At 43.5% G+C, this 27,317-nt stretch overlaps 2 protein-coding genes across 3 annotated transcripts in view; both read right to left on the bottom strand.

The window, feature by feature from the left end:
- CES1 (carboxylesterase 1) overlaps positions 1–2,566 on the bottom strand; it is a 31,272-nt gene extending 28,706 nt beyond the window's left edge. Inside the window, exon 1 of one of the 2 annotated variants that reach the window (XM_025920511.2) lies at positions 2,408–2,566. In XM_025920511.2, the coding sequence (XP_025776296.1) occupies positions 2,408–2,462 (55 nt within the window). In that variant the 5' untranslated portion in view covers positions 2,463–2,566. The remainder of the gene's footprint in view (positions 1–2,407) is intronic. The other variant, XM_025920512.2, reaches the window with a different exon arrangement.
- Positions 2,567–14,898: 12,332 nt separating this feature from the next.
- Positions 14,899–27,317, bottom strand: part of CES5A (carboxylesterase 5A) — a 29,618-nt gene continuing 17,199 nt past the window's right edge. Inside the window, exons 11-13 of the mRNA XM_025920513.2 lie at positions 17,829–17,978; positions 15,444–15,516; positions 14,899–15,353 (exon numbers count right to left, since the gene is read on the bottom strand). Coding sequence (XP_025776298.2) covers positions 15,215–15,353; positions 15,444–15,516; positions 17,829–17,978 — 362 coding nt within the window. The 3' untranslated portion in view covers positions 14,899–15,214. The remainder of the gene's footprint in view (positions 15,354–15,443; positions 15,517–17,828; positions 17,979–27,317) is intronic.

The following is a 27,317-nucleotide window of genomic DNA, read 5'->3' as shown; positions in this document are numbered from 1 at the left end:
TCAGTCCTGGGAGGGCCTCAGCGCCAGCCTAACAGTTGGGCCTTTATTTAGTGGGTAAATGAGAGGCAGTGAACAGTCCAGGAGTATGCCAGAGTGACCCAATCAGCTTGAAGGGGGTTCTTCTGGTGGCTCTGCACAGGGTCGTCCAGAGGGGAGACTGGGGGTCCGATTCCTACCTGTTCCACCCTTGTTGGGCAGGCAGTTCTTCCCCACCCAGCTGCACCCGTCTCCCTGAAGCTTCCACCCCAGTCCTGGTTTCTTTCTGGATTTGCATGTGCAAGTGGCTGCTCAGACTCTTGATCACGGCCCATCCCCCAAGCAGCCTGTGTGTGTAAATTTCTCATCTGAAACCATTTCTAGCCTGGCATCCTTCCAATTGCTCCCTTTTAGGCATAGACAAAAGGCCAACTTCTCCCTCAAAATGTGAGGGCAGAACAGAAAAGGAGAATCCAGGTTTGGTCTTATAGGAGAATATCCAGTGATAATCCTCAAGACAGATGAAGTGGACAGAAGCCAATCGGCGAGGGTGAAAAAGCGGGTGGATGGGGCGAGAGGCATAAGGGTTATGGTAACAGGAGCAGTGCGCACTCGATGTACGACGTAAGCATAGATGTAATGTTTGTATGCTGAGCGCTCACTATGTGCCACATGTGCATTCCGGTCCATTTCCCATTTATCTTTACAATATGCCCATTTTACAGATGAGGAAGCTGAGGAAATGGGAGCAGCCAGTATGGACTTTCTGAGGATGGAAATGGGATGGCCTTGCCAGCGGGTAACCAGCAGGAGGGGATAGACCCATTCCTAATTAGGTTCTTACTCTGCCCTTATATGCAGTTCCAGGTTTCTCACCGTGTCCCCATCAGAACGAAGATAAAATGCAGATGAGGTCTGGACCCTCACAGTTCTGATGGTCACAGCCCTGGCTCTCCGTTCATGAACCACAGGCAGATTCCAGAGCGTGATTTTCCAGTTGACCTGGAGCAAATACGTTTCCCTCTCTCGAGTCTGTTTCTCTGCCTGTAAACGGGCACAGATGCATTCGGGGTCCCGTGCTACACTCTTGTGTTATCTCGTGTTTTATTTTGTGTATGCTGATGCTTGACATCTGGGGCCTTGCTGACCCCGGAGGCACTGCCCCTCTCAGAGGGAGCCAATTCTAGAGACAGGAGTCAACTTCCCTTTGGGCAAGCAGAACCCGTATCCCTACCACCTTCTTATGGGGCTCTCCCAGGCCAAGCCACTACCGTCCTGCCCTAATCACTCCAGGGCCAGGTACCCAACAACAGCCAGCCGCTCTTGTGCCTGAGAACTCCCTGAAATTGGTTAGTTTCCCAATCCTAAACTTGCTTATCCTGTCTTACCTCTTCCTTCCCCTGGCAACTACAGGTAATTCCCGAAATTCCTGCCTCCTCCCTCTTCCTCCCACCCCCCCTGAGCATCACCTTGCCCTGCGACATGCTGGTGGCATGCCTCCCCCTCCTGGGAACTGTGAGTAGCGAGCTATTGCGCCTGTTTCCTGATCTGTTGGCCTTAACATACCTCAAGTTTTCTACAACCGCACTACATTTGAAAACTACTTCTTTATTTAGGAATCCTTTATTTGCACTCTCCATAGCAGGCACTTTTTAGAAACAACCTGTTTTACCTTTCACAACAGCATAATGAGGTAGGTACTGTCATTCCCATTTTAGAGAGGGGGAAACCGAGCCACAGAAAACTAAAGCAGGGCGTCTAAGGACACCCAGCTAGTAATTCAAACCCATGCACTCTGGATATACAGTCCATCCAGGCTCTCTGTGTGCCGGCCAAGGGTAGAGCATTCCTATGAAATCTTTCCGAAGTCGAAATGGCATGAAGTGAAGAGCAACCCCCCGCCCCGCCCCCCGCCCCCCTCTTTTTCTGCAAGTTGCATTAGGCCTCTTTCTTTTTAGAAAAGACCTATGTGAGTACAGTAACAGAACAGTGAAGAGCCTCTTCGGATTTCTCTGGGTTACGATAACAGGTACCAATATAGGTCTTTCCTAAAAGCAAAGTGGCTTAATGCAACTTGCAGAAAGCCAGGGGTACTCTTACTACTCTTCCAAGCCACCCTCTATGATTCAGCCATACTCAGGCAAATGATCAAGCGGAAAATAAACGGAGTCTCTGAAACCCTCATCCATGAGGCATGAGGTTAGCTGGGTGCCCTCCTGTGCACACAGCTGCAGTCTCAGGGTGCTCATGCTCCCCTGCGTCTCGGGTCGGCGGGGACCCGCTGGGTCCCAAGCGTGCCAAGTCTGGAGGGCATGCGCTGCTGCGGAACCAGTCCTGCCACACACACCCTTGCCCTCATGCATCTCCCCCACCTCGTGCCTGGACAAGAATTTCCAAACGCCCCTCGCTATTTTGTTTCAGAAGGACTCACCCCAAGTCATGGAAGTGGTGAGGGAGGTCAAGACCAGAGCTAAGAGCCACATCATGGAAGGACTGCAGCTGCAGAGCCTCAAGTTGTCCACGACGCTTATAGAGGCTGTGCGGGTCCCACCCCTTGGTCCCACTCCCACCCCCCACCGCTCTGTGGCTCCACAAGTGGCAGGGCCTCTAAGCCACACCCGCTCAGTTTACCCTCTTCATCCAAACTGCCAGGACTGCCTCTCCGATTACAGATAGCCACGGACTCGTCCAGCAGCCTGTTATATAAGGGTTTCTGCCTTGCAGGACTCTAACCTCAGCGTACTCTGGGTTTCACAAGCAGGCATGAACAGTTGGATGCCTTTAGAGAGGGAGAGGCTTTAGTCCAAAGTCCTCAGAACAAACTTGAAAACTTCTAGAGCAACTGCCAGCCTCACAGCCGCTCAGCTAAGGAACTCGCGACAAATCTCTTAGCTGCCTGGGCTTCTTTTCTATGGAGTTCTATGCTGTCAAGTTTGGAAGCACCTACCTTAACTTCATCCGGTTTCCCTTCTGATGTCTAAATTGACTTTACAATATTCTCTCCAAGTGACTCAGCTTCCTATCACATACCTCCAGGGTCAGGGAACTCACTACATCTCCAGGGGGGATCTTTGGGCAGACAGCTCTTACCACAAGTGAACTCTTTCTCTCCCTAGTCCCTGGCTCTAATCATGCATTCATCCTTCCTTCCATTTAGTCATTATTCCATCTATTCATTTTTTCTCCATTTACCAAAAGCCTGGTGCTATGCCAGGTGATACGGATACAGAGATGAATTCAAGGGATGTTCCTTCTCAAGGACCTCACCATGGAGTAGATAAGACACCGTGGTGTTGGGAAGAGTGGATTACTGCACATTGTGAAAGCACTACAACAGGGGGATACAAAGTGCCCTGAATATACCTGGGAAGGTGTCATGTATCTGCTGGGGACACAGGTTAGATGCTCAATGCCTCTTTCACAAGATTATTAAATGTTCAACAAAAGGGAATTCGTTAAATACAGTCTGGTACAGCTGGCTAAGGAAATATTATGCATGCATTCACTCAAACTAGGGAGGCACACCCCTTGTATTGGCAAGGACAGACAGTCATGATCTATTGCAAAAGGGGCAAAATCAGGTTATGAAATAGCTGCGGCTGCTTTAGGATATAACTGAGTAGTTCCTCAGAAATCGAACGTAGAGTTACCATACCCCCAGCGATTCCACTCCTAGGTATACCCAAGATCATTGAAAACATATCCATACAAAATGAGACACAAAGAAAAGCATTATTTGTAATACCCCAAAGCGGGAACAACCCAAGTGACCATTCAACTGATGAATGGATAAACCAAGTCTGATCTCTCCATACAATGGAATATTATTCAGCCATGAAAAGAAAGGAACCACGATTCTTGCTGACAATAAGAACTGGACAGCAGTAGGCCACATATTATAGAATTCTATTTATAGGAAAAGTCCAGAATAAGTAAATCCATTGAGACAAAAGGTAGATTAGAGGGTGCTAGGGGCAGAGGAGGGAGGGCATAAGGACTGACTCAGAATGGGTAGGAGGCTTTTTTGTGGAGTGACGAAATGTTCTGGGTTTAGATGGGGGGGGGGGCGATGGGGATCGTTACACAACTGTGTGAATATACTAAAAGAACACTGAACTGCACACTTTGGAAAAGGTGAATTGTATGGTCTATGAATTCTATTTCCATACTAATATCCCATTTTAGTAAAAACAGATCTTTGCGTGGGAAAAGTTCTGGAAGGTTATACATCTAATTTGTATTACCACAGCCATTTTCCTGGCTGCAGTATCGTGTTTTTACTTCATATTTTCCACTTCTATTCTTTCAGGACTTCATTCGACAGAGATTTATTGAGAGCTCTCTGTGTGGCAAACGAGGTGCTGAGCGTTTTGTATTCTGTGCCTCACTTAGTTCTCAAAATTAACCCCGTGAATTGATTCTACGATATCCCAGGGCTCAGCAGGGCAAGGAACATCAAGTACAGGAAGAGCTGAGGGTTGAACAAAAGCTGCATAATGTTACAGCCCATATTCATTTAAAAAAATTTTTTTTAAAACATTTATTTATTCTTGAGACAGAGAGAGACAGAGCACGAGTAGGGGAGGGCAGACAGAGAGGGAGACACAGAATCTGAAGCAGGCTCCAGGCTCTGAGCTGTCAGCACAGAACCCTACGCAGGGCTCGACCCCACGAACCATGAGATCATGACCTGAGCTGAAGTTGGATGCCCAGCGGACTGAGCCACCCAGGCGCCCCTGTTACAACCCCTATTCTTAACCATTCTGCTGTGGTGTCAAAACCTTGTTGACAGACTGACTGTGTTGGTGCCCTAAGCACATGCTTGACTCGCCTGTGGGTAAGCTCCGGTAGCTTCTCTCTCCTGGAACCATCTCTACCTCCACCCTTCAAAGCACCCATGACTCCCTACTGACACCTCCTGGGCCCTTAGGCTGCCTGGAGGGATGGCAGGTTGAAACAGGTGGAAACAGGCTCTTGGGACAGGTAGCCCGGCAGCGGAGGCGTTTGCTGCTGGCTCTGACTTGCTGTTGAGAAGTCGCTGTCCAGCCAGAAATCGCATGTCCCGATCCCCCTGCATTGAACTGGAGACATGAGATGTCAATGGACAGGAAACAGATGTGGCGGACAGTTGTCTTCCAGCTGGTGCCTTGAACAGGCAGCCGTGCCTTCTCTACGCTGACACTATTTTCCTGGTGTCATCTGGCAAGGCTGCCCTTGTCCAGGCCAGACCAGTATTGACATCTGAGAAAATTGGGCAACCAGCAGCCATAAAGCACATGACACTCAGGGAAGCTCATGTGTTCTTGGCCAAGGCCACAGGTTATAGCTGAAATGAAGTTTCAGGAGACTCAAATTCAAAAAAGGATGTTAATTTTCACTCATTCTAGTCACCGTGGCAGGACAGTGTGGGGAGCTCTGTGATAGGGGTGAGAATATTGTGACAGCAATAGAGTCAGTCCCCAGAGGTGATTGCTTCTCTGAAGACTGACCTGGGCTGGGGTTCCTCCCTTTCATCCAGGAAAGAAACCTGAGTCCTAAAGACCACCCTAAGAAAGAGGACCCCATCTCTATCCACATGGGACAATCTGGGTTGTCTTCCTAAGCAGACAATAAGCCTCTTTCTAATCAGCAGAACACACACACACACACACACACACACACACACGTACACACACACACACACCAGTTAAGGCATAGTCATTATGCCTTTTGACCTGGCCAGCTGGTCTTTGCAGCCTGGAACACAGCCCTGGTTTTTAGCATAAAAAAATTCTAGGATGCTGTCTTAGCAAAATACAAAAGGTGGGGATGAATTATTCTCCCAGTCCCACTTAATCACATGCCTGCTTGTGACACTGGCCAATTCTACAAACAGAGAAAGCCATTCCCAGACCTTGCCATGTCTGGCTGCAGTCTGGAAGCCCATTTCTGGCTCATGATGATTCTGCACAAGTGAGGCTGGAGTTCACAAAGCCTCATGCCAGAACTCAATTTTGCTTAATGTTTACGCTCTCCTTGCACCACATTAGCCTGTAAATAATACAGTTCTTCTTGTTTCATTGGCATTTGACTGGGATTATTGCTTTTCCTGTGGGAAACTCCCTAAGGTTTCTCTTGTTGAGCGAGATGGTCTAAAGAGTAAAGTCCTAGAAACTGGCCTTAACTCTCAAGCATTTAGGCAGGTCTTAGGAGGGAAGACAACTCTGAGGCCTCCACATTATCCCCCCCTCATTCTCTCCATCAAATTACTCAACAGACATATGGAGAGCACCTACTAGAACAAACACCAGAAGAAATATGAGCGATGTCCTAGGGTAGACTGAGGCAGAGCACCTGTGGGAAGTTTTGGCCTGGGGGTGGGGTCTGGAGGGGAGTGCTTCACTCACCACGGACATAAATGGTCATCCCACAAGGCACAAGCAACTGACATTCATGCTGTCTCCATCAGGCAATCTCATGGGACTGCCTAGCTTGGCGGTTGTAAGAATATACTGAGAGCAGGGTAAACTATGGTAGCAGACCGTCCTAGAACTTCAGTGGCTTATTTAATGTTTATGTGAAGAAATGTGGTGCTGTTTAGGTCAACAAGGTGGCTGCCCTCCAGTGATCTAACCAGGGGGGTCGGCAAAGTTTCTCTGTAAAGGGTCAGATAGTAAATACTTTTGTCATTGAGGGTCATGTGGTCTCTGTGGCAACTGTCCAATCTGCCATTGTAGCCAAAGCAGCCATAGATAATACCTAGGCAAATGGGCATGGTTGGGTTTTAATAAAACTTTATTGAAAAAACAGGTAGCCAGCTAGATTTGGCCCATGGGCAGCTTGCTAACTCCTGACCTAGAACATGGCAGCTTTACCACCTTTAATTCATAGTTTCTAATGTTGTTATGGGTGCCAATTCTAGGCAGCTGGAAGGACAGCAAGCACAGAGGAGTGAACAGGGTGGGTAGGCCAGGCCTGAATGTGGCATACCTCACTGTCACTCACATCCCACCGGAAATAATTTAGCCACACAGCCAAACTAATTGCAAGGAAGTCTAGGAAATATGGTCTGGTTGTGTGCCAAAGAAGGTCAGACAGATTTTAATGGTAGTTCCTGCCAGATACTAATATCCATTAAACCACAGATTTGATATTAGAGCTTTTTTCTAATATATAGCAAAATAGATACATAACCATTATATAATGCTTTGGGGATGTCTGGGTGGCTCAGTCGGTTAAGCGTCCAACTTCAGTTCAGGTCATGAGCTCACGGTTTGTGAGTTCAAGCCCCACGTTGGTCTCTGTGCTGACAGCTCACAGCCTGGAACCTGCTTCAGACTCTGTGTCTCCCTCTCTCTCTGCCCAACCCCCACTTGCACTCTGTCTCTCTGTCTCTCAAAAATGAATAAACATTAAAAGAATTTTGATAATGCTTTGAAGTTTGTGCACCATCTGAAGTAATCTTGCATAACTCCAGGAATAAGTGTACTATACTTTGGTAAACAAGGAGCTTGTGTATTTCTTTTATTCAAATTCTAAATAAAAGATTGCAAACCTAGTCCTTGCTTGCTAGGGCTATGCTATAAAGGTTTCCTTCAGCCTTCTAAGAGTAAAAAAGGAAAAAGGGTGAATCAGAAAGACATAAAAATTGAGGCCCCAGAAAGTTAAGATTGAATTAAGTTCTTCTGGAAAGGGCACAGCAAACTCAAATTATTATAGATTGTATTAATAGACATCGGGGTGATACAGTGACCTTGAATGAGAGAAGGGTTTTGTGTGTTTTCTTACTCTGAGCTCTGTTAGAGTTTATATATATTAATGCCCAAGCCATCCACGATTTTCTGATTGTAGAGGGCATTAAGAGGTGAACAGGATTTGTTGTATCAGAGAAGAGAGCACGTGGTCACTGGTGCAAGGTAGATTTGGGGGCCTCTTGAGGAGAACATTTGGGCCAGAAGGGTGAATGGAGGTCAGAGGGCTTGAATGGCAAGCTAAGGAGAACTGGGTTTCACCTTGAATGACAGGAAGCCACCAAAAGTCTTTAATTCTGGGAGTGACAAGAAATAAAAGGTGTTTCTGAAAGTAGAATCTGGCAGAAGCAGGCAAACCACTGGAGAGGTCAAGAGGGTTCCTCCTAAATATTCACTGGAGGGGCTGGAGGCGAGTTCTGCTCTCCAGAGAAGGCTAAGTTCTCTGCATGCTTGAGAAAGCTTGGCCTTTGGGCTCCCACAGGCCTCAGCAAGAAGAGTGACATAAGCTTCTTCAAAATGCTGGACTGCACAATGGTTTGCCCAAATCTCAGGATCTACCAAGGCTGGCCTTCAGCACTCACTTTAGAAGGTCCAGGGAGCCATGAAATCTTTAGAATGCCCAATGGGCTGGTTGGCAGCTGGGGGTGGGGAGATGTAACCCCATCCCCAAATCATTGTCTGCTCTGTGCCTACTTGTTTTTGTGTGGAAGCAGGTCAGGAGCACATCAGGTGTGAACATAAGGTTGTGGTGGAGGGAAGGATGAGTGAGTCAACCCCCTTCATCCTATCACCTACATTCCAAAGGCCTTTGAAGCTATACACCTATAAAATGTCATTTCAACATACCAATAAACACAAACATCAAGACATGAAAATTGGCACCTGGGTGGCTCAGTCGGTTGAGTGTCCAGCTCTCAGTTTCAGCTCAGGTCATGATCTCGCAGTTTCATGAGTTCAACACCCCTGTCGGGTTCTGCACTGGCAGCATGGAGCCTGCTTGGGATTCTCTCTATCCTTCTCTCTCTGCTCCTCCCCCACTTGCACTGTCTCTGTCTTGCTCCAAATAAATAAATAAACTTAAAAAAAGACATGCAAATTAAAAGCAGACACTCAAATTGCCACTATCAAACTGGCAAGGATTTCTACCACTACTATGTTAGTGCTTGTGCCAAATATTGACAAAAGTGTGGAAAAGCAGGAACCATTGTTATGAGTGATAAACTAGTACAAGCTTTATTCGGGGCAATTTGGAAAAATCCATCCAAACACTTCAAAGGGGCATCTCCACGTTCTTGTTATTCTCTAACAAGGAATAATTATGAATGAGCCCAAAGGAGAATGCATTAAATTGTTCACCTCTGTAATACTAACAGTAGTAAAACCTGTGAAATAACTTGAATGACCAATTATAGTGAGTGGTTAAATAATTTATCAAGTATTCCTATTATGGGATGCTGTGTGGCTGTCAAAAATGTAGAAACATATCTATTTTTAATTGTTTAATAAAAAAGCATCTTGCCAGGGTGCCTGGGTGGCTCAGTCTGTTAAGCATCCGACTTCTGCTCAGGTCACGATCTCATGGTTCTAGGTTCAAGTCCCATGTCAGGATCTGTGCTGACAGCTCAGAGCCTGGAGCCTGCTTCAGATTCTCTGTCTCCTCTCTCTCTGCCTCTTTCCCACTCATGTTCTGTCTGTCTCTCTGTCTCTCAAAAATAAATAAAAACATTAAAAAAAAATTTTTAAAGCATTTTGCCACTTCCTATTAAAGAAGGATCAGTGGCTGCATTTATTTCCACTCCCTCCCCACATTCTTCTAAAAGGTCAAAAAATAACGTCCACAAGCATGTGTACAAACAGAATGGAAGAGGAGAGACAATGACATCAGTCAGCATTTTAGAAGTAGAAAGGTAGACAGAGGAGTGACGACTGCTTTTAGAGAAGAGAAAGGGAAAACCGATGCATGAGGAGGAACCCTCCCCCCAGCTGGACAAACACATTTAAAATGTAGCAGTAGATAAACCCTCTGGATTTAGAGCTACTGTGTATCTGTGAGAGCGGAAATGCAGATACACCCCCCCCCCCCCCACACACACACACACATAGAGGTGCGGCTGTCCCCTCTGAGATCCACCTCCAGACCAAAGTTCCTACTGTGCTCTGCCTCTGCCAGTTCCAGAATGGGTTGAATCTGGGGAATCCAATCACTTGCTTATAAGACAGAATCAAAAGAGCCTTGGCAACATCAACATAGTGTGGTTTCCATCCAGAGATCTGAGTGTCAAAAGACATTCCCCGAGGTTTCAAGGTAATGGCTGCAGTAAAAACGACCCTTGATGAAGTCAATGCCTGGTCACCTAACTAGTGGCCATGGTAGTGGACAAAGTTGTCCTTTCCTTTATATTACTAACTGACCATCAGTGGTCCACTTTTCCCATTGAGTAACTTATTTTCAGGAATGCAATTTTGTAAATCAATTGTTGCATTACAGCAAAGCTAAGCAAGGAAATACAGTAATGAATAAGAATAAAAGTGAAAGAATCCTTGAGAAAATACCAAGTATTGACAATATGGAGCAGCTAGAAATTTTTTACTCTGCTGGTATGAGGGCACACCCACTCTGGAAAGCTTTTTGGAGTTGTGGGGAATAAGTTTAGGAATCTCCCGGGCTTACACCAATGGGTTAACAAGGCATAAAGAAATACAAAGCCATAGAATGCTCACACCCAAGTTTGGATAAACAAGATTGGCACCCCCAAAATAGGGAGGTGCAAAGGCACCCCAGAATAGAGAGGGGTGCAAAGCTCCCAGAATAGAGAGGGAGGGGCAAAGGCCCCAAAATAGGAATGGGCGCAAAGGCTCCCAATACAAAGGTATATGAGGTAAACAAAATTAGGCATGCAGGGCAAAAATGCCCCCCAATTTAGTACTATAACAGAAAAGCTGCTTTCACAGGAGGAAAGGGCAAAGTTAAGTAAACAGGTGAATTGGACTATGGACCGCTGCACTGCAGGGGAAGCAGCCTAGAGTATAGATGGTTCACATAAGAAAAGGTGCCTTGTTAACCCTGAGGTAATTTGCCCTATCTGTCTTATCCCCTAGTCTAGCTAAGATAAACAGACATGGCGACTCCTGTCTGCCATAAACAAACATCTGCTCATCTGCTGGCACCAAGATTTTGTTTTATATGGACCCAAACCCCAAACACCGTATATCTTCAAAACCCCCCTTTTCCCTCACGTCCCCAAGTTAATGTTCCCAGTTTCTTTGTCTCTTTGTGCACGCCCATCACATTTGTAAGCCTTCTAATCTTAATAAATATGGGGCAAGGACCCTTATTCAGGGCTCTTGTCTTTTCCTGGATATTAGCCATCTCTCGCTTTTCATCCCACGTCCTGCTCTTTGATGTCCTAAAGAGAATGTTAGACTTAGGGTTTATGACAGGAGTATCTACTAAAGTTGACATATGCAACCCTGGTGACCCAGCAAAGCCATTATTAGGTAAATATCCAAGGGCAATGCATGGGTGTAGTTACTAAAAGGCGTGTCCTGAAGTATTTATGGCAACTCTTTTCATAATAACCTGAAACTAGGAATTATCCAAATGTCCATCACTAGCAGAATGGGTAAATTATGGCATATTCACACAAATAATGACTCTACAGCAGTGATAAAAAACTATAATCATATGCTATGTGGATAAATGTCATACATGATATGAGAACACACCCCCCCTCCCACCTCTGCCTGTTTGTGACCTGTAGCCAGGGCCACAGGGCTGAGAGTTGGGCCTTGGGGTTGGGCAGAAAGGTCTGGAATCTAAAGGGTCTTTGAGGGAAGAGGAGCAGGGACAGGGAGACACTAGGAAAGGGACACCTTTCTGCCCATCTAAGGCAGGCTCCTGGGGTCTTGATGGGAAAGTATAAAACTTAGGAAAGAAGAAACCCTGCTGGCCCCAATCTCTGCTCTGCCTGTGAGTGCAGTCATTGAAATTAGACTTTTGAGGCAATGGGTTGGAATTTTCCCCTTTCCAAGTGTTACAGAGGAAAGGGACAATGATAAATGGTATTGGTTTATAACTTAACTATTTCGTTTGGTTTTCTTTTTCTTCCAAGTTCTGCAATATCACCTCACTAGCACCCCAGGAGCCTCAGAGGAGGAAAGCACTTTTTTTCCCTTTTTATAATGCTGCCCTCTGCTGCACATTAGGAAATTCACAGGCAAATATTTGGTTTGTCTCCAGAGTTTTGTTCGATTTGATTTGATTTGATTTAGTGATTCAGATCCAAGATTGTTCGAAAAAAGTATATATTTTCTGTAAAAAAGTAAGTTGTTTAATTTACAATAAGTAATTAAATTTTCTGTTTTTATGTTGATGGAAAAGCAGAGGTGATTGCAAAATACATGTATCTGTGCTGTTGATGAGGAGGAAGTGAAAGGACCCTTTGGGGGAAGTGCATTTGTAGACCATAAGAGCAATTGAAAAAGGACAGGGCCTTTTCCCGGGTCCATCTGCTGCAAATCCAGATGCCAGACATAACTTTAAAAAGCAAAAGTACTCGGGGGTGCCTGGGTGGCTTGGTCAGTTAAGCATCTGACTCTTGATTTAGGCCCAGGTCATGACCTTACGGTTCATGGATTCGAGCCCCACATGGGGTTCTGAACTGACAGTGTGGAGCCTGCTTGGATTTCTGTCTTCCTCTCTCTGTGCCCCTCCCCTGCTTGCTCTCTCTCTCTCTCTCTCTCTCTCTCTCAAAATAAATTAAAAAAAAAAAAAAAGGAAAAGCACTCCTTCCCACAGTTCCTTATCAAATTATATCCATAAATGTCCAGGAGCAGACTAACAGCTAGAGATTGTGATGTAGCCACATTAGGCAGATATGTAAGCTGAGTTTTTGAAGATCCTCTAGCAACCTGGAATTCATCCACCACACTGTGAGAACTCAGCAGCTCTTAACCAGGGGTGTGCGTCAAATGCCCAACAAATGAAAATACAGGTTTCTGGTTTGGTTGGACTGGGGAGTAGGTTGGGCACTGGAATTTTGGAAGAGCTCCCTGGGTGATTCTTCTACTTACACTTCTGATAGAAAATCCTGAATTAAATGAAAAAAGCAGGATGCCAACTGACACTCATATTTCAACTTTAACTCAATACAACATCTGATCACATGTGGACAGGAATAAGGAGGAAAGAGGGCCCTGTATCTGGATGAGTTGGAAATATGCTCCCTCTTGCAAGACACCTACCAAAATTAGAATCATATTTGAGGATACTGGGACTGTGTGCAGTATATAAATAAGTGTAATGTCATTTAATATGATAGTATTTTAAAAAATGAGTTGAGTGGTGTTTTCTAGCTGTTAGTTAAGCCAAATATCAATGTAGAAATTAGCCTTCTGCAGCTGCACAGGCAATTGAATTTCCAGCTTGCTTGTGTGTGGCTTGGTTCCTCTTCCTAGAACCATAAAATGCCCCAAGGATTGTTGATCTACCCCTTCCACAACCACCTAGGCAAGAAACAATCCAACAGATTTGAACCATATGCTGAGGGAGGCAGGCAGCATGGCAGAGTGTCCTGATCTGGAAAGACAAGAGACTCAAGGCCTGGTTTTTACTTGCTGCTAATTCACTGAATGATCTTGGATGAATTCCTTTACTTCTCCATAGATTTCTGTAAAATGAGAGGCCAGGGGCCCAGGCTTAAACACCTTCTGGGGCCAGGTAATATCAATGAGTGAAATGGACCAGGCATAAGACAAAGGGGAATGGTGAGGACTGTAGAAAGTTGAGAGCTCATGCCTTGGTAAAGGGGTAGACTCTACTCAGTTCTGAAGATTTATTCTATCAGGGTCATTGAGAACAGTTGTGCAGGTTGTGCACTGCACAGGGGCACTACTTCAGAGGAGATATTTTTCACATCATAGACATAGTTATTTATCAATGATGATTTCCTGGAGGAAGTCTGTCTGTGGAGGGTTTTGAAGAAAGAGTGTCTTCTAATTGGCTCAAAGGTGATGTGTGGGCTGTCAGAAACCCTGGTTACCAGGTGGGAATTCAGCTCCGCTGATGCCAGATTTCTTCTTCTTGCTCCTCCTCTTCCACCTCCACCTCCTTTTTTTTTTTTTTTTTTTTTACCTTCTTCTTCTACTCTGGAGAAGCTGGACACATGGCTTCCAAAGTGAAATTCCCCTAACTTCATATTAACTGGAAATTAATTCCAAAATGTTTTTGACATGTGTGGACTAAACAAAGCATTTCTTGGGGCCAAACTCAGGCTAGGATTAGGAGATCTCTGACCCAGAGGAACTCTACATTACTGACATTTCGGGAACCCTCCTATTCTATGCACATACGTACTCTTGGAGCAATCACAAGGAAAAACTAACTACCCTGGTAAATGACATGAATAGAATAGGGATTATGTGGTTTTAATATGAATTATATGGATATCAAGGGTACAAGTGCATCTCTACCTATCAACTGGCTAACTCTAATTCACCCTTTCTTAAGATAAATATTATTTCTCCAGAGGGAACCTCCTAAGACTTCCATCTAAATTAGGTCCCCCGTTACACTTTAATAAAACACCTTACTCTCCCTAGGTGAACTTATCAAATTTCTATCATCAGATATTCGTCTGTGTGAATGTTTGCTTACTGTTTGTTTGCTTACCACTGGTGGCGAACGTGTCTTGCTTGCCACTGTAGCTCCAGTGGGGATATGTCTGGTACACATCAGGCACCCATTATAGGTTTATGGAAGGATGGATTAGTCTCAGTCCCATCAAACATCTTTTCTCCTCAGTATCTCCCTGACCTCACCTTACTGCCTGGCATCTGACTTCTGGGCCCCTGACCTTGGAGGATGTCTGGTTTCCATTGCTGAGAAGGAGGCTCTCCGGCCTCCCCCACCCCTCCCCCACATATCTCCTGAGCTGGAGGAAAGATCCGGTTCAGACCATCGGTGTTCAGGACATCCATGTTTGGCTTGTGGCTGAAACTCGCGTGGATCAGAGCTGAAGCACTCACGTTTCACTTAACACACACAGACACCTTCTCTCATAGGAAGTCCACATCATCTTGAATGCTGGGGGTTGTGAGAATGTTCTGAACACAGAATTAAATTCTGTTCCTTGTACATATTTTACATTCTGATTGTGTTTCATCTGACTAACAAGGTCATTATGATACCAAGTAATATGCCAGCCATCACGGTGATTTATTGAAGAAATCTGGTAGCCTTCCAAGGCCGGTAGCATTGTTTGATGTTGAAAAGAATTCCCCTAAGAATCACCCTCAAGACCATAAAACATCGGTGAAAGCAGCTGATTCCACGAAGTAGCTAAACACAGAAACGGAGCTAAGGATCGCGGGTGAAATTGTGGAAGAAGGAAAACCAAATCACACAGAGAGAACTTCCCATGGAGCAGAAGAGAAGAAGCCAGACAGGAGCAGAGAAAGGGAGAGTAAGGGAGAAGGAGGACTGGGGAGGGCTGTGGAAGTGGAGGGTATCAGGGGATGGTATTCATCCAAAACTCCACCTCTTGCTCCTTCAGTTTCTGTCCCACGCTCACATTCAGATCCAGCTTCAGGTACTGCTCGCTCTGGGTGTAGGCTGGCCACAGAGGCACACCTTCCCCGTTAGGGTCCCTGGAAGTGAGGGCAGAGGTGGGGGTGAGATTGCTACCCCCCAGACACCCGGCTGTGGGGAAAGCCCGCACCAAGGCAGTGCTCACTTACCCGGTCCGAGCAAAGTTGGCCCAGTACCTCATCATCTTCCTGCTCAGCAATTTCTCCTCCTCGGTGGCTCCTTCTGAAGGAGACAATCACAAAATCCGGCTCTCACACGGATTTGCCAGAAGCCCAAGGTGCTTCGGGCCTGCTGAATCTCGTTCACACCTCCCTTCCCACCGGGATCCTCTCACTGGCCCACCGCTCAATCCTCAATCGTTGGGCTCATTTTGTGTCTGCACATACTGAGGCCTAGAGCCACCAGGGTTCGCCCGAGGGATCCTGGCTTCCAAATGGAGGAGGCGGATCACACAGCTTCCCTGTCTAACCAGTGCTCTTCCAGAAATTCCCATGAGGCTGCAGGTTTCCTCGGGTCAGAGGCCACCTCTCTCTCTCTCCTTCTACCACTCCCCCTCAAACAATTAATTAATTATGGCATTTCTCTATTTGAGAAAGTAATACTTGCTCAAAGGACAAATCCAAAATGCAGGCAGGGTATCTAACGAAAGTAAGTTTCCCTCCTGTCTCTTCCCTCCAGACACCCAGTTAGTTACCAGCCTCAGAGGCAACCATAGCTACCGGCTTCTTGAGTGTCCTCCGAAGGCAGGCTAGCCTCGTGCAAGGGTTTTTGGCAGATGCCTTTTTACATACTCGGTGTAATACGAACATATATCCTGCGTCTTTCTCTTTGTACTAAAACTGTATCCAGGAGATAGGCCCACACTGTTGTCTATAAACCTTCCATTCATTGCCATTTATTGTTCTATAAATGTATAACACATAAGTATGTATATATTCAGTTATCTATGAATATATAATTCAGGCATCCAATATTCTCTTGGTGGATCTTAGCATCGTTTCCAGTCTTTTGCTGGTGGAAGCAATGCTTCAGTGTGTGCCTAAACCTTCGCCTATATATAATTGTGCAAAAAATTCTAGAAGTTGAACTGCTAGGGTAAAGACTATCTGCATTTTAAATTTTCCATTAATATATGAGGTTGTCGGTCTCCCCACACCTGCTGAAATATATTATGTAAAAAGTATTGCTCTCCCCAACCTTGATAGTTGAGAGAGAATTCCTCAGTCAAGGTTAATGTTCAATCCTCTTGATATGGGTGAGGTCGAGTGGATTTTCATGCTTAAAAGTCACATGTTTCTTCTTCCATAAACTATTTATATATTGCCCAGTGTTTGACTGGGTTGTTATTTTCCCATTGATTTTAGGAGTTCTTTATATATATTATGTACCATATATATTTATAGATATACATACCATATATCTCTCTATCTCTATCTATCTATATTTTTTAAGTAGGCTTCATGCCCAGTGTGGAGCCCAATGAGAGGCCTGAACTCATGACCCTGAGATCAAGACCTGAGCTGAGATCAAGAGTCGGACGGTTAACTGAGCCACCCAGGCGCCCCAAGAGCTCCTTAGATATTAAAGAATTTAGCCTTTGATACACATGCGGTTCATTTTTTCCCATTTGGAGATTCCTGTGCCCATCACACAGTTATATGCTCAGTGATGGCTGCTGAGTAATAGTAACAGGGACATTTATTAAGCACTCACTGTATACCTTATGAGAATTGTTTCATTTAATCCTTAAGACAACGTAGGAGGTAGTTGTGTCATTACCTGTATTACGAGGATGGGAATGAATAAATCACATAATGAATAAACAGAGCGCATATTTAGGCGGAGGCTCTGTCCTCATTGTCAAGAAGCCAGCGCGAACTGCTTAAGAGCCTGTATTGTGTAATTTCTTAAACAAAATATTTTAGTGATATCTATAGTGTGTAGTCCCTATATTTTCTCTATTGATAACCTCATATGACTGGCTTCTTATTTTAGGCACTGCACAGGTCATAAATTCAGGAATGAATGAGCGAAACTTGCTAGCAACAGTTTGCAAGCATCTACATTAGATCACCTGGGTCCCACTACTTTGGGCTGGAATTATGAAAAACATGTTTGTTTGTTTGTTTGTTTGTTTGTTTTCCTTTTAAAGCCCTGGGTAGCATCAGTGATTCTAGAAAGGGCAAGGAGGGTTGAGACTAGTGGTCAGAGAGAAGGAAGAAAGAGGTTCTAACTAAAAACAAAAAAATTAGATTGCATGAGTGCCCTCAAGGGCCCACGCCTTTAGGCTTTAGTATGAAGAGAAACACTTATCAAGCAAACGCTGGCAACTCCTTTTCCTAAAAATAAGAGGGGGGCATTTTCCAGGGAATGGCTATGTCTGTAAACCATAGATTAAATCCTAACCCACCAGTCTTCTGGACTCTTGCATAGTATTGGGCGGTTGAGGGACTTCGTGCTAACAGTGCCTTCTCCCCAGCTCATCCCAAGCTCCAGTCCCTGCGAGAGGAGAAGCCCCCGAAGCCGTTTCTTACCGAACATGACAATGTCGCCTTTCAGGAAGGCACCTCCAAAGATGAAGCGGATTTCATCAGAGTGATCGGCTTTCACGAAAGCTGGCCTTGTGTCGTTTAAACACTGGGGCCGGTGTTGAAACTCATAGAAGTAGACAGGTGCGCCAGCATCTGTGGAGAGGCAGGAAAGGGCCTGCGGCCGGTGCGCATGCGCAGCGGAGCAGGGGCGGCCCTGCGTCCCCACCTGGGCTGGTCCTGGGTCCCCACCCGGGCTGGTCCTGGCTCCACAGACCCACGGGTGGGATGTCTGGGAGAAGACAGGTGACTCGAACCATGCTAATTTCCTTCTTCTTTGTCGGAGGCCAGCACTTCCTGCCACAGCAGCCCCTACGCCCCTGGTGGCAAGAGCTCAGCACCCCTCGGGGCAGTCTGAGAGGGCAATAGTTTTTTACTTCTCTAAAAGCCTTTCTTACTGAGCCAAGACCTACCTCCCTGTGACTTCTTGTCACTAACTCTGGTTCGGCTGTCTGGAGACAAAGCGAACAAAGTTACTCCCTGCTTTCAACATTGTTTCATCTCTCTTCAGCTGAAGGCCTTTGCTTTGTAATCTCCCCTTCCTTCCCTGCATCATCAATTTTTCTCTACTGGACCACTGCCATCAGTAGCCAACAGGCTTCCAGAGTCTCTCGTTAACATGCATACACACATGTGCAACGTACACACGCACCGACACACACATGCGCACACATACACATGCACACACACAGGCACACACAAACATACGTACTCTTGGTCTCCGTTTCCCCTCTGGTTACTGCCTTATCTCTCTAAATCCCTTCTAGCAAGACCTGACATTACTCATCATCTCTGCTTCCTCTCCTCTCATTGTCTCTCTCTTTCTCTCCATTAACTGAAGTATCATTTAGGGGCAATAAAAAACGCAGATTTTAATTGTACAGTTTGATGAGATTTTACAAATGCACTGACATTCACGACATGACATCACCATGCCCAGGTATACAGACCGTTTCTATCAGCCTGGAAAATTCCCTTTGGTGTCTTTGTAGTCACTCTACCAAGAAACAAGCAATGTTTTTATTCCTGCCACCACAGATTAATTTCGCCTGTGCTTGACCTCCGTGTAAATGGAATTATATAGACTTTTTTGTGTCTGGCTTCTTTTCTTCAGTGTAATGTTTTTGAGATTCATGCATGTTATTCCATGCATCAGTAGTTGATTGTTTTTTCATCACCAAGTAGTATGCTACTGCATTAATATATCACAATGTATTTATCCATTTGTCTGATAGACTTTTAGGTTCTTTCTAGTTTGGTGGTATTATGATTAAAGCCGCTAGGGATATCCATATACAAGTCTTTTGTAAGGACATATGCTTTCACTTTTCTTCGGTGAATATCTAAGAGTACAATGGTTGAGTAACAGGGTAGGTGTACATTAAACTGTGTAAGAAACTTGACAGCTTTCCAGAATGGTTATATCATTTTACATTCTCTCCAGAAGTATATGACACTTCTGAATATTCCACATCCTTGGATGTGGAATACTTCTGGGTATATAGTTTGTAGGTTTTTTTTTTTTTCAGTTTTTAAAAATTTTATTTTAAGAGAGAGAGAGAGCACAGAGGGGCAGAGAAAGAGAGAGAAAGAAAATCCCAAGCAGGCTCCACACTGTTAGTGCAAGCCCAATGTGGGGCTCAAACTCACAAACTGTGAGATCATGACCTGAGCCAAAACCAAGAGTCAGAGGCTAAACCGACTGAGCCACCCAGGCGCCTCTGTGTTTTTAATATTAGCCGTTCCAGATGTGTAAATGGTTTCCTCATTTGAAGTTTATTTTGCATTTTCCTGATGACTAATAACGTTGAGCACCTTTTCAGTGTTCAGATATCTTGTTTTGTGAAGTATCCCTTCAAGCCTTTTATCCATTTGTAATTGGATTGTTTGTCTCTTCGTTATTGAATTGTAAGAGTTCTCACATTCTGGATACGAATTTTTTGTCAGACAATTATGTTGTGAATATTTTGGTCCAGTCTGTGGCTTGCCTCTTCATTTTTGTAACAGCGCTCTGGTTTTTTTTTGTTTGTTTGTTTGTTTGTTTTTTCTTTTAATGTAAAATACACGTAATGTAAAATTCACCACTGTAACCATTTCTAAGTGTGCAAATCAGTGGCTTTTAGTAGGTTCGGAATGTTGTGCAACCATCACCACTATCTAGGTCCAGAACATTTTCAGCACCCCAAACAGAAGCCTTTATGCAGTCACTCCCCATTTGCCCTTCGTTCGGAGACTACTTTCTGTCTCTATGGATTTGCCAATTATGGACATTTTATATAAATGGAATCACACATGTGGCCTTTTGTGTCTGGCTTCTTTCACTTAGCATGTTTTCATAATTCAACAATGTTGTAGCATGTATCAGCATTTCATTGCTCACTATGGCCACATAATAATCCATTGTATATAGACACCACATTTTGTTTATCCTTTCATGGGCTGATGGACCTTTGGCTTTGTTACCACTGTTTGATCTCTCTAAAGAAGGCTGCTGTGAACATTCATGTCAAACTATTGTTTTCAGTTATCTTGGGTATATCCCTAGAGTGGAATTGCTGAGTTATAAGGTAATTTTATGTTTAAGTTTTTGAGGACCAGCCAAACCCTCTTTCCACATTTGCATGTACCATTTACCGTTCCCACCAGCTGTATATGAGAGTTCCAGTTTCTCCACATTCTCAATAACATTGTGGTTTTCTGGGTTTTGTTTGTTTATTTGTTCTTTTATTGCAGCAACTCTGGTGGTTATGAAGTGGTATGTTACTGTGACTTGATCTGATTTGCCTTCCCTGATGGCTAATAATGTTGATCACCCTTTCATGTGCTCATTAGTCATTTGTATATCTATTTTAGAGAGATGTCCATTCAGTTCTTTGCCCATTTTTGAATTGAGTTATTTGGCTTTTTGTTGAGTCCTTCATATATTCCGAATAACAGACCCTTATCATATACAGTAAAACCTTGGTTGGTGAGCATAATTTGTCCTGGAACATGCTTGTAATCCAAAGCACTTGTATATCAAAGTAAATTTCCCCATAAAAAATAATGGAAACTCAGATGATTCATTCCACAACCCAAAAATACTCACATAAAAATGATTACAATACTATAATATAATACAAAATAATAAAGAAAATACGAAATAGAAAAATAAGCAAAGTAACCTGCACTTACCTTTGAAAACCTTCACGGCTGATGTGAGGGAGACTAGAGGAGGGTTATTGTGTAGGAAGAATTTCACTATCGCTATTAGAATCACTGCTATCCATTGGCTCAGTGGAATCGTTTTCTTTTCATGCAGCTTCAATAAGGAACCCATCCAATGACACTTGCTTTTGCCTCCTTTTGAGGACTTCACAGAAATATGACATTGCATTGTCATTAAATAGATCCATCACTCGCACCGCTGCAGCCTTATTTGGATGGTGCTTTTCTACAAAATGTTTCACTGTTTCCCACATTTTACATGTCTCCCTAATCTCATTGGAAGTGAGGGATCCCTCTGCCTTTTTCTCCTCCTCTGCCAACGAGATCCCCTCCATAACCTCTTGCTGTTGCTCGTGATGCAGATCCTTCAGTTCGTCGGTGGTCAGCTCCTGGCCATGTGTCTCCACCAGCTCTTGAATATTGTCCTCATTCACCTCCAGTCCCATGGACTTCCCCACAAACATGGCCAACTGACGGCTCCTGTTCACGAGCAAGCCCCTCCAAGTCATGTCCAAGAATGCAGTTAGGCCACAGTTTTCTCCAAGCAGAACTGAGGGTTCTCTTGGTGACCCCATCCCAGGCTTTATCGATGATCTTGAGGCAGCTCACGATGTGGAAATGATTTTTCCAAAATGCTCAGAGGGTAAGGTTTGTTCCTTCGGTTACCTCAAAGCATTGCTGAAATAGTGCTTTGGTGTAAAGCCTTTCAAAGTTTGAAATGCCCTGCTGATCCATGAGCTGGAGGATTGGAGTGGTGTTGGGAGGAAGGAACTTGACCTTAAGGAACTCGAATTCCTCCAGTAAGTCATCCTCAAAGCCTGGAGGATGAGCAGGAGTGTTATCCATAATCAGCAAAGCTTCGAGTGGCAGATTATTTTAAAAAGGTATTTCTTCACTGCAGGACTGAAGCCCTCGTTGAGCTACTCAATGAACAAGCTATGAGTGACCCAAGCCTTGCTGTTGGACCTCCATACAACGTTTAACTGGCGTGTCTGCACCTTGCATTTCTTGAAGGTTTGTGAACTCGTGGAATGATACACAAGCAGGTGTTTGACTTTAAAACTCTCGCCTGCATTATTACAAAACAAGAGGGGGAGATGGTCTTTCACCGGCTTGTGACTGTGCATTGCATTCCCTTCTTCTGTAATGTAGGTCCTCTTTGGCATCTTTTTCCAAAACAGCCCCATCTCATCACAGTTAAAAACTTACTCCGGCAGGTAACACTCGGAAACCATGAGCTTCTTGAACTTGGTAGTGAACGCGTCAGCTGCTTTAGCATCCGAACTCAAAGTCTCTCCATGCCTCACAACACTATGGATGCCACTTGTCCTCTTAAAGTTATCAAACCAACCCCTGCCTGCCTTGAAGACTTTTTCATTTTCTGTTGATGTACCTGGCAGTTTACTTATGAGGTCAGCGTACAAGGCATTTGCCATCTCATAGATAAAGTTCTTGGTCACAGTATCACCTGCTAGTTGCTTCCCATTTATCCAAACCAGAAGCAACTTTTCTACATCTTCCAGAACATGTGGCCATTGCTTTGATATTCTCCTGACTCCTTTTGCTGCATCTAGCCCCCTTATTTCTTGTTTCTGCTTTAATATTGTGCAAATGCTCAATGTAGATTTCCTATAAAACCTTGCAATTTTGGCCACCCACATACCTCATTCTGACCTCTCAATGATTTCCTTAACTTCCACCATAATCATCTCCTTCTTACTGCCTTCCCTTTCAACATTTTTCTGCATGGGGACCATTGTCTATGTTCACACAGATGTTGACTACAGCACAATATTAATAAACTCTTGTCATATACTGTATTTAATGTAACTGGCAAGGCAGCAGAGGAAAGGGTCTATATCTCAGGCAGCCTGACCTAGAATGAAGCAAAGCATTCCTAAGCTTACTCTTGTATGGAAAAGCAAAGGACTATCCATAGGTGCTTTGAAGTGACAAAAAATATACTAGTGCCAGTTGTAGGCACCTTCCAATGTTTTGAAAAATCACTGATTTCTGCCAAACACTCTGGCCTGAGACTGAGCATCTGAGCATGGGAGACGATCACCCACAATCCCACAGCAAGAGAGAGAGAGAGAAGAATCAATGGCTCAGCTGTGATCATGTGATGTTTGGTGTCATGTACTATTTGTATTGCAAGACATTGCTCATTTATCAAGCTAAATTTTATTAGAAATGTTTGCTTGTCTTGTGGAACACTCACAGAACAAGTTGCTCTCAATCCAAGGTTTTACTGTATATGATTTGTAAATATCTTCTCCCATTCTGTGGGTTGTCTTTTCACTTCCTTTATATTGTGCTTTGATGCACAATAATTTTTAATTTTTATGAAGTCCAATTTATCTATTTTTTCTCTTTTCATTACGCTTTTGGCATTATATCCAAGAATCCATTGTTACTTCCAAGCTATTTGTATCTTTATTTCTAAAGTGAGTCTCTTTTAGAACAGCATACAGTTGGACTCTGTTTTTATAATCCATTCATTCTGCAATCTCTGCCTTTTGAGAGAATCCATTTATATTTAGTGTAATTACTGATTAGGAAGGGTTTATTTCTGCCATTTTACTATTTGCTCCTCAATATGTCATATATTTTTTATTCTTCAATTCTTCCATTACTACTTTCTTTTGTGTTAGATAATATTTTCTAGTGTACCAGTTTGATTCCCCTCGTTTCTTTTACTCTACATATTTGTAGTTATTTTCTAAGTGGTTGTTCTGAGGATTATAATTAACATCCTAATTTAAAATAATGTATTTCCAATGAATACCAACTTTGTCTCAATGGTATACAAAAACTTTCCCCCTTTGTAGCTCTGTGCCTTTATGTTGTTGTTGTCACAAATTGCACCTTGATGCACTGTATGTCAAAACATAGATTTAAAATTATTGTTCTTTACACTTGTCTTTTAAATCATATAGGAAGACCGGGGCGCCTGGGTGGCGCAGTCGGTTGGGCGTCCGACTTCAGCCAGGTCACGATCTCGCGGTCCGTGAGTTCGAGCCCCGCGTCAGGCTCTGGGCTGATGGCTCAGAGCCTGGAGCCTGTTTCCGATTCTGTGTCTCCCTCTCTCTCTGCCCCTCCCCCATTCATGCTCTGTCTCTCTCTGTCCCAAAAATAAATAAAAACGTTGAAAAAAAATAATAAATCATATAGGAAGAAAAGAGACATTAGAGAACCAAAAATGAATTAATACTGACTTCTACAAGTAAACATAAGTAATGTGAGTACCTTTAGTGGTGCTCTTTTTTCTTCTTGTGGGTTTGAGATACTGTCTAGTGTCCTTTCATTTCAGCCTTAGGGACTCCCTTTATCATTTCTTATCAGGCAGGTTTACTAGTGACAAAATCTCTCAGGTTTTGTTTATCTGGCAATGTCTTCATTACTCCTTCATTTTTCAAGATAGTTTTGACATATGGAAATCTTGGTTGGCAGGCACTTTATTATTATTATTATTATTATTATTATTATTAGTTCAGCACTTTGAATATACCATTCTGGCCTCTGTGGTTTCTGTTGAGAAATCAGCTGTTAATCTTATTGAAACTACTTTGTACATGATCAGTCTATTCTCTCTTACCTTTTTCAGGAATTTCTGGTTTTGGTTTTTGATTGATTGTAATATGTCTCTATATACATCTCTTTGAGTTTCCTCCTACTTGGGAGTCACTGAAATTCATGTACATGAATATTTACATCTTTCATCAAATTTGAGACATTTTGATAATTACTTTTTTAATATTATTTTTACCTCTTTTTCTCTCCTCTCCTTCTGGAAGTCCTATCATGCATATGTTGAGATGTTTAATGGTGTTCCACAGGCCTCTTGAGCTCTGTTCACTTTCCTTCATTCCTTTTTCTTTCTGATCCTCACATTGGGTAAGATCAATGGATTTGTGTCCAAGTTCTCTGTTTCTTTCTTCTCTATGTTCAAATCTGCTGTGGAGACCCTCTAGTGAATTTTCCATTCCAGTTGTATTTTTCAATGCCAGAATATCTATTTGGTCCTTTTTATAATTTTATAAATTCTCTCTTTATTGCTTCTGTATGTGGTGAAACATCATTCTCATGGTTTCCTTTAATTTTTTATATGTGGTTTCCTTCAGCTATTTGAGCATGTTTAATAGTTGGTTTAAAGCCTTCAGTAAATCTAATGTCTGGGGTTCTTCAGGGACAGTTTCTATTAATTATTTTCCTGTCCGTGGGCCATACTTTCCCATTTCTTTGCATGCCTTGTAATATTTTGTTGAAAACTGGAGATTTTGAATATTATAATGTGGCAACTCTGAACATCAGATTCTACCTCCTTTCCATGGTTTGTTGTTACTGCTTGTTGTGGTTGTGGTCGTTTGTTTGTTTAGAAATGTTTCTGTACTGGGATGCCTGGGTGGCTCAGTCGGTTAAGCGTCCGACTTCAGCTCAGGTCATGATCTCACAGTTTGTGGGTTTGAGCCCTGCGTTGGGCTCCGTGCTGACAGCTCAGAGCCTGGAGCCTGCTTTGGATTCTGTGTCTCCCTCTCTCTCTGCCTCTCCCCTGCTCTCTCTCTCTCTCTCTCTCAAAAATAAAATAAAACATTACAAAAATTAAAAAGATAAATGTTTCTTGGTCATGTGTAGCCACCAAAGTCTTTCTCCTGTTTTCTTAGTGGTCAACTAATAATCTTATGGGTCAGCTGAGGTTTTCATAAAAGCCTAAAACAAACAAACAAAATCTCCCAGTCTTTGAAGATGGGCATTGTGTGTGTGTTGGAACATCCCTCAACACTCAGCCAGACAGTTTACAACTCTTACTTAGTTTTCACTTTCTGTTTGAGGATAGCCTCCAGGTCAGCCAGATATAACAGCTTAGGGCCATCTCAGGGCTTTTATGAGCATGCTCCCTACTCTGAATATGCACAAGGCCTTCTAAATTCCCAGGTATATGGAGAGCTTCTCAATCCTTTATTCCCAGAGCAGCTCATTGCCCAGCTTTTCCTCCTAAGTGTTGTCTCTTATTTATTCCAACTGTTATCCCTTGCCCCTAGTGGTATCAGCAAATGCATTTACCTTTAAATGTTTATGAAAAATGCCCTCCAGGTAGGTGTCTAATCCCTGAGAAAGCTCTATGTTAGGGGAAATAAAAGCAAGCCCTTTTAGCTTAGTTGTTTAGGGAGCCACCAGATAGGTCAAAGCAAACAACCACAAGTCTTTGAGAATAGGTTCTTTTTTCTCCCTCCAGTACTAGCAGCCTAGACTATAAATATGGGCTGCTGTCTTTAAGGCCATTGCCTAGCTGGTGGCAGGAAATGGTGCAGAGTAAGTTAACATGCCACAAACACTCTCACTGAGACTCCAGGGTCTATATTTTGATGAAATGCTCATTTGCTTGCTATACACCCTTGACTTATTTCCAGAGTTCTGGTAAAATTGATTCTGACAGTACTTGCCAATTTATTCACTGCTTTTGTGGTGGGACAGATTTTGGAGTTTCCGCCTCCACCACTTTTGCTAACATTGTTAATAGTGTTTTTTGATGAGAAAAAAGTTTATTTTGCTTAAGTACAAGTTAAGCTTTTGCATTTGGGTCTACAGCTCAACTCACGTTGATTTTTGTGTATAGTGTGAGTAAGAGGGTTGAGGCTCACTTTTTCTACATAGATATCCAGTCATTTCAGCTCTGTTTTTTGAACAGAATTTCCTTTCTCCATTGAATTATCTTGGCACCTCTGTCAAAAACTGGTTAACTGTCGATTTTCTGGACTCTCCACTCTGTTCAATGTGTCTATTCTTCAGCCAGTAACAGACTTTCTTAATGACTGTACTCAAAAATAACACTTGAAATCAGATAACTTGTAAGTCCACTAACTTTGGTGTTCTTGTTCAAGATTGTTTTGGCTACCCTTGCATTTCCATGTAAATTTTTTGAATCAGTTCATCAGAATCAAAACCACTGGTGAAAGTTTGAGATTGGGATTGTATTCTCTGGAGATCAGTTTGCTCATTTTCTCTTGAATCCGTTTTAACCAGGCTTTTACTCCCATCATCCTATCACAGTAGTTCCTGTCAAGGTCACCAGTGACCTCTGTGTTCCCAAATTCAAGAGTCCGTTCTTGGTCCTCATTCCCTTGTCACCTTTGCAGACCTTTTGATACAGAATCTTATAGTGCCCTGCCACTGCTATCCCCTGCCCTGTGTTTTTTTTACTTATATTACCATCTAACACATATATAT

Source organism: Puma concolor, chromosome E2, assembly GCF_028749965.1.
Source record: "Puma concolor isolate L17-30 chromosome E2, mPumCon1.1.hap2, whole genome shotgun sequence".
NCBI classification, from domain to species: domain Eukaryota; kingdom Metazoa; phylum Chordata; class Mammalia; order Carnivora; family Felidae; genus Puma; species Puma concolor.
Note: the sequence above shows the minus strand (reverse complement) of the source record. Positions and strands in the feature narration are given on the sequence as shown.